The 7,531-nt window shown below is 48.5% G+C and overlaps 1 protein-coding gene across 1 annotated transcript; it reads right to left on the bottom strand.

The window, feature by feature from the left end:
• Window positions 1–3,353: 3,353 nt before the first annotated feature.
• On the bottom strand, window positions 3,354–7,183 carry nup88 (nucleoporin 88). The gene is made up of 3 exons (XM_052078903.1): window positions 6,217–7,183; window positions 5,046–5,625; window positions 3,354–4,158 (listed from the first exon to the last, which is right to left on the bottom strand). The coding sequence occupies exons 1-3, from the start codon at window positions 7,167–7,169 to the stop codon at window positions 3,529–3,531; spliced, it is 2,163 nt and encodes a 720-aa protein (XP_051934863.1). The 5' UTR covers window positions 7,170–7,183; the 3' UTR covers window positions 3,354–3,528.
• Between the last annotated feature and the right edge of the window lie 348 nt (window positions 7,184–7,531).

The following is a 7,531-nucleotide window of genomic DNA, read 5'->3' as shown; positions in this document are numbered from 1 at the left end:
TCTCGTGTCATCTTATCTGGACTTTGACTGTCTACAAGTGTATTTTGTTGATCAGAAAGTCAGCCATTTTAGTTTGAACTACCCATTTTAGCTAATTTTTTAGAGCTCGTACTTTGATGAACTCGAGAAGGAAATCTGGCCAAATGAGCCTAGATTGGAAGGAGGTATTAAAAATCCGAGGCTAAACTTTCAATCTTTTTTTGTCTATACGGTGTGACAAATAATTATGTCCGTTCTGCATGATAATAAACACCTTTGCCCAAAACTCACTCAATTGCGCAGCCTAGAAAGTTTGAAAAAAAATTGTCTATGGCAACAGTTTCATGGAGCAACACAAAATTGGGTTTACATGTCTGTCACCATGGAGTGCACAGTCCAAAGTCTCCAAATTGAAAAGGAAGTCCGCTATTCTGGGTCGAACAAGCTATTTTGGCTAAATTTCCAGAGCTCGCTCTTTGACAATGTCATGACCAGAGTGATCACTAATTGAAAAGAAGTCTTCAAGACTGATTGGCGACGCGAAAAATCTCCTTTCTTTTTACCCTACGCCAGATATGCCCAATTCTGGTTCTCGGGAGCACCAATCCAGCCTGTTTTAGATGGAGCCCTCCTCCAACACCTGATTCAAATGATCCGCTCATCAGCACGCTCTGAAAACGTTCCTGAGCATTTGAGTCAGGTCTGTTGGAGGAGGGAGACATCTAAAACAGGCGAGACAGGAACTCAAGAACTGGACTCAGGCACCCCTGGCATACGCCATTTCATCTCTGCACTAATAACGTAACATCACCATGTACAGTTAATGGCGGGATAATGCAATTTATTGACTTTACAAGATTTCCAATGGGAAAAAAAAATCCACTCCTTCATGCTCTAGAGGTTTGTCCTCATTGGGGTTAAGGGTGAGCTGGAGCCTCTCCCAGCATCCTTTTGGAGAGAGGCGGGATGCACCCTGACCTGGTTGCCAGCCAATCACAGAGCATATATCATGACAATTATTCATGCTCATATTCATACTTACAGACAATTTAGAGTCATTTTGAGAGAAATGCGCTCGTTTTTGAAAGGCGTCCCTGTACTAAAACAACACAAACTCCACACAAGAAGGCCCCAGCAGAGATCCGAACGCGGACCATCAAAGCTGTGAGGCAAACACGCTTCAAACTACTGTGTTGCTCTCCTGTGGGTTTTGCTTTGGAATTTACATCAACGTGTCAGTTGCACCGTGTGTCATGTTCTCTTGCAGGCCGTCCTGATAAACAGTCGCTCTGACTCACTCGGGCCGACCGGGCCAAGTATGCATACCACTTTTTTCCAATTCCCCCCCACCCCCCACCCTTAAATCACAACATCAGCCGCACAAAGTGGAGTCTATCCACATCACTATTTGTGTACACTACGCTCCCTTAAGGAGCCGTCTGTGCTCGCGTGTGCGTGCTTGCTCGTTTTTTTTTTTTTGCACGAAATGTTCCATTTTTCCCAGAGAAGGACATAATCATTCCACTCCTCCTCCATGGAAAAGGGAGGCAAATGAGAAACAGGAGCAATCTCTCCCGACTTAGTGAGTCGCTGGTTCGCTGCCTCTGAAGCTGACTCACGTGAAGAATGCGGAGGGCCGAGCCGAGAGTTATTAATATCTCTTTTCCTAGCCTCTGTTCAGTTTCCCCCTCAGGATTGGTGCGCTGTACCTTTAAGAGAAAAAAATGATGTGCCTCGCGCCCCTCATTTGGGTCTATGGCTTACAGTCGGGCTGATAACCTTTTGTGATTGTATAAAACCATGTCAGAAAAATCCACCTGGAATGCATTGGTGATGGGGGGTGGGGGGGGGGGGGGCACAGTTATAATAGTTTGGGATTTTTCATTACAGTTTTTGACATTTTTTTTGTTTCATGACTTCGGAGCAGGCTTCTTAGTTTTTTATTCATTTTTAATGCATCGTTTTAGTTGATTTAAAAAAAAAATGTTTTAGTAAAGTCTAATTCTCAAACGACTGTGCGATCTTCCTCATTCTGGACGGATGTGGAGCAATATGAAAATAAATACATTTAAAATGAACCCTGAGAGCTCATGTAAAAGATTAATTGGCAAAAACCAAAACAACAGTCATGTTTGGGTTTCATGGTTTTAAATAAGGGTGAGGGTTTCCAAGTAAGGTTTTAAACTAGGGTTAGGTTTTCAAGGGGGTTGAAACTAGTTTTATAATCGAGTTGTTTCCGCAAAACAAACAAACATTTTTTTTCTGGGGAGGGGTGTTAAGGGGGTGTCACAATCTACACTTTAACACGTGTTTTTTCTTTCATTAGACGTGTTGAAACAATACTTGTACTTAACCTAACTTTTGTGTTTTTTTTCTTTAACTTCTTCCGTCCGGAGTGCGATGACTTCAGCCAAGTCTGCTTGTCACTTTGACAAGGACTCTTGCTGAAACTTGTTACATCACTCTGCTGAGTCACCAAAACACCAAAGCGGTCTAAAACAGATGTGCACGACTGTTATCAGAGAACCCCAACAACATACACACCTCCAGTGCAAACCACAGGCGCCCCCAGCAAAATAAATAATGCAAACTCAACAAAATTCGGGGTCTCCGTCCGTGGGCGTTGAGAAGGGGAATTCCTCGCTGCCTGGGAAATACTGACGAGAGGAACGTAGGGGGGGAGGGACCTCTGGTGGACAAAAAAAAACACTACATAAAAAACTTGGGCAAAAGTATTGAGATGGTTCCACCTCGAGAAAGAGAAAACTTTCGTAAGGATCTGCCGTTCTACGTTCGAGGTGGCTCGCAAGTACCAGGATATGGTGCACCTAAGAGTGGGTTGGGATGTTTTTGGCTAAACGCGACATTGATCGAAGGCTCAGAGAACCAAAATAAGCTACTCAACTTTGCCACGGATTGTGCACGTGCCACGGGAACAGCAGATCGGAACTTCAACGAAAGGAAACAAAAAGCTTTGGTTAACTTAATTCAAACACTAACATTTACAGTCCGTGGGCACTTGCCAATTTCAGTCGATAATGGTCACGTGACGTGTCCGTGGACACTTTCAGTCGATAGCAGAGGTCGGTGCTGCATGAAATGTCAACCTCTGTGGATGGCTGAAAGCAGGTTCATTATTCTGCTTTATTCCGATTCCATGAACGCAATTACCGGTACTAAAAAGATGATGAAGTTCAGACTTGTCGGGCGGCACATACAAACATATTTCAGAGGAAGGTTGTTAAAGTTAACGAAAACAAATACACCGAAAAAAGAAAAATCTACATTTTACACGTATAAGACTTCATGCATGAGCTTCCAGGATTTATATACGCACACACAAAAAGAGGGAAAAAAAATCCCAAACTATTAAGAACCTATAGAGAATCATGACTTTTGCCATTTCTGAGGGTCTCTTAGGAGAAATGACTGCGAACCATGAAACATTTTTTATTGAACATACAAAACCAACCATTTTAAAGACTGCTCAAAAATCTTGCGGCATTACAAAAGAGGATCAAAAGTCAAGTCACCGCCGTTGGCCACGTCTCACTTGTGGTTTAAATACAAGTCAGAGCTTCTCATGGAAATGAGGCAGGACATTTCTTTGACTCTCTTCATCATAGCTACGATCTGCTGGCCTTCCTCCCGAAGCACATCTTGCACCACTTTCTTTTGCGGGCCGCTCAGTGAGATGGAGGACCGCCCTTGGGTGGCGGCAGCGCCACCGCCCAAGGGTGCGTCCTTCTCCACCTGCGTCTTCTGGTACTCCATCTTCATCTTCACCTGCTTGATGCAGATGTCCAAGTGACGGAGCTGTTCGCTCATGGCCTGCAGCTCTTTGCGCATGTCCTTCTCACTGTTGGACAGGATGGGCAAGCGGCTCTGCTGGCCGGCCAGCCCGCGCTTGACGCGCTCGGCCACGGCCTCCTGCCGGTACTTGGCGTCCTCGTACTTGTCGGCCAGCCGCTCGGCCGCCTCGCGCAGGCTCCGGCGCTCCTCTCGGTACTGCGCCATCTCCTCCAGCTGCTTGGCCCGCTGGCCTCGCAGCAGCTTGATTCGCTTCTGGAGCTCCTCGCGCGCCATATCCTGCTTCAGGATGTACTCCTCGCGGAACACCTGCGTGGCTCGGCTCAGGAGCTGAAGGCGTTCCTGGGGGGACGGCTCCCCGTCGCCGGCCTGGACAAACAAAAAAGAATGAGACTTTTTTTTTTTAAACATCTGTTCTGTCACTTAGTCACAGAACACTTGCAGTGGTCCTCGATTTTTTTTCTGCTAAGGAAAGCCACGAAACAACAAAAACAAAACATTCCAAATAGAATCATTATGATCAAGATAATTCAATGAAAATTGAAAATGTATGTCAAATATTTTGTAAGCCACCATCAAAGTTTTGTAGAGACTGTAAAAGATCCTTGGATTGTGGAATTTGGATTTGGAACGTGACACAGCTACCAAGATGTCCCGGATGAACAGTTCGAGGTTGGAGTTAGTTGAATAGACAAGAAATGTGGAAGCAGTTCGACACGTAAAATGTCCCTCCATTTGAGAATGTCGGTGTGAAATGATGGAAAAACGTTATGGAGAAAGTCAGCACGGTTCCTAAAATGTCCAGAGTAAGCCGACCATTTAAAGATGGAGCGCTCGCAATAAGTTTAGGAATGTCAAAGTAATTAACGATGTGTTGGAATGGTTTGAATCAGAAGAATGTGGAAGGAGGAGATGAACGTGTAGCATCTCTGAAATTGGGTATTCCAGTGTGAAGATTCCAGATTCCTAAGATGTCGTGAATGTACTCAAGCGTTTGGTTCGACTGCGAAAAGGTGAAAGAGGAGATGGAAATTTGGGAGTTTTATTGTGAAAAGTGTGCCACTTTGGGAGCGGAGGAACACGGAAAATGCTTTGGGTCTCGTCCCCTTGAATGGGTTCATTTTGAGACTCCAAAGATCATTTCTCACGGCCGGAACTTTTGTGAATCTTTTGAAGTTTGAACCGTTTAAATCAGCTGAGATAGGGGAAGCGGGTGCGTCCCGAAAAGCGCGGGGCGACCTAAACGGATGTCTTGCCTTGAGCAGAAGTGGGTTGGCGGAGCCTCTGGCCAGGATGTTGCGGACGTGCTGCTCGAAGGAGCTTCCCGCCAGGCCGCGCAGAGGCGAGCTGACCGAGCCCGGGTTGGACTGCGTGCACAGCAGCGGGGGCGAGGGCGCGCGCACGGCGCTCAGCAACGGCAGCAGGATGCACTCGTAGGCGGCGCTGACGCAGATCATGGTGGCGCCCAGAGCGAGGTCCGCCACGATGAGGAAGCCCTGCACCGGCGCCGGGCGACTGCTGGCGAGGGGCCGCGTGCATACGATGTGCTCCACGGCGCAGCGCCGCTCGGCGGCCAGCTCGGGCAGGCCGTCCTTGTTGTCGTCGCGCGCTCGCAGGAAGGCCTGCAGCTTTTCTAGCCAGATGAGGCCCACGCTGTGCACACCTGCCTCGTGGGTGCAGTGGTAGCGCCGCGGGCACAGTGGGTCCCGGTGCAGCCGGATGGGGCAGGTGAAGTCCGACTCTTCCTCCGCGTTGTCGCCCGCCGCCACCCTCAAGGTGAGCTCCAGCTCCACGCACTCAAACACGTAGAGGGCCGGCACGCCGCCCGCTATCCACCTACACTTGCAAAATAACGACAACGATCAAAAGTTGAAAAGCTCAGGGGAATTCGTGCGACAATGAAACAGGAATTTTCAGGGCAAGAAACTTTACATGGAGAAGAACAATAACTTGTGGGGAGGAAATGGAATTGACCAAATTGACTCACGTTTCAAACGTTGGCAACAGTCCATATGAATTTGTGAAAATTGGCAGGACATCATGGGAATGAATGAGAACCCATCCATGACATTTACAGACGTATACAAATTGGATGCTTTCCGGGTGAATTAACAGGAAACTTGGCCTGACCGATATGGATTTTTGAGGCTAGTGGAAATTCTGATATTTGGCAGTTTAAAATGAGAATAACTAAACAATTGTCTGATTTATATTTCCATGTCTTTAAAGACTCCACATTATCAATCTCAGGTGTTTATATTTTTTTCCACGAGTTAGGGCAAAAAGGGTATGAAAATGGCTGGCACGAATTGAGTCAAATTACAATCAACATCCACCCCGTGCCTGACTTACCACGGAATTCTAAACAAAACTTGCTGGACATGTTTACGGAAATGTTCCACCCATTCACAAGCCCTCCATCCCTACCTGGGCACCGTGTCGTCGTCATCCTCAGACTCCAGCACGACGCAGTGGTACAGAGTGCCCGTTTCCGTGGCGATGACCAGGATGCTGGGCACGCAGGGCAGGCAGAGGATGGCGCAGGCGTCGTAGCCGTAGTTGTCCTCGGCCGCCGGGTACATGGGCAGGGGCCCCACGCGCTTGCTCACGCTCACCATGTTCACTTGGCTGGTGTGGCACAGGTAAGTTTCGCCGTTTTCGTAGAGGATGTAGAGGGGGTAGACGGGCCTCTCCCTGACGTAGGACACCGGGCCGAAGTCGAAGGCCACGGCGATTTCCCCCAGCGAGGCCGCGTAGGAACGGGCTGGCGCCCGCACGGTGCCTTCGTCATCAAACTGCGACACGGGAACCACTTTGACAGGAGCCTCGGGGGCCTTCAAGCCGTAAAAGCGGATGGTGTTGTCGGACGTGAGGAGCACCAGCAGCGGCTCCCCGGTCTCGCTCGGGTACCAGGCCGCCTGCCGGAGACTCACCGATGGCGAGCTGGTGAAGAAGCGCTCGGCCACCGGGGTTGTTTTGCAGTTGACGCGGCTGCGCCCGCCCTCGAACTCGGACCGTTTGCCCCATCGCTGCGGGAGCTCCAGCACCGAGGCACCCCGCTGGCCCACGAGCGCGACGTGGCCGTGCGTGGGGCTGAGGAGGAGCTGGCACACCGGGAAGCGAGGCGGGTTGATGCACAGCAGCGTCTGGAAGCTCCCGCCGTGCTCCTCCGTCGCGTTCAACTGGCGCAAGCTGGTCGTATAAAACACGCGGTCCACGTCATCCCACAGGAAAAAGTCGGCGCCCAAACAAAAGGTCAGGTTCTTCGCCAGCGCTCGCTCGGAAGTCTTGGGCTGCGAGTCCAACTTGTCGCGTATTTTCTTGAAAATTTCGTGATTTGCCAAGGCGTTGAGCCAGCGGTCTGTGCCGAATGCCGCCATCTTGATCGGTCACCAAATGGGATGAGGCGGAGCATCCTAAGTGTGATGTATACATAGACCAAGACACGATCGGATTGGCCGTTGGCGCGATACGTCAGCGCGTCTACCATATTTGATGGGTCAGATATAACGCAAATTATTTGCCAGAATGTCATTCAGCGATAATTTACAAAGGTGGGTCGTAACCAGGACTGTAATTGACTAGTTTTGACATTTGTTGTTTAATTTCAGTTAGTTTTAATTTTAACATTGTAGAGCCGTTTTTTTCTTTCTCGAGGAAATGCTTCATTTTAGTTTAGATTTTATTCAGTTCAGGTAGTGTATTTAGTCCAGTACAGTATTTGAGTTTTTTAAATATATAT

The sequence above is a fragment of the Hippocampus zosterae genome, chromosome 10, assembly GCF_025434085.1.
Source record: "Hippocampus zosterae strain Florida chromosome 10, ASM2543408v3, whole genome shotgun sequence".
Classification (NCBI taxonomy): domain Eukaryota; kingdom Metazoa; phylum Chordata; class Actinopteri; order Syngnathiformes; family Syngnathidae; genus Hippocampus; species Hippocampus zosterae.
This window is presented reverse-complemented; position numbering and strand designations above follow the sequence as displayed.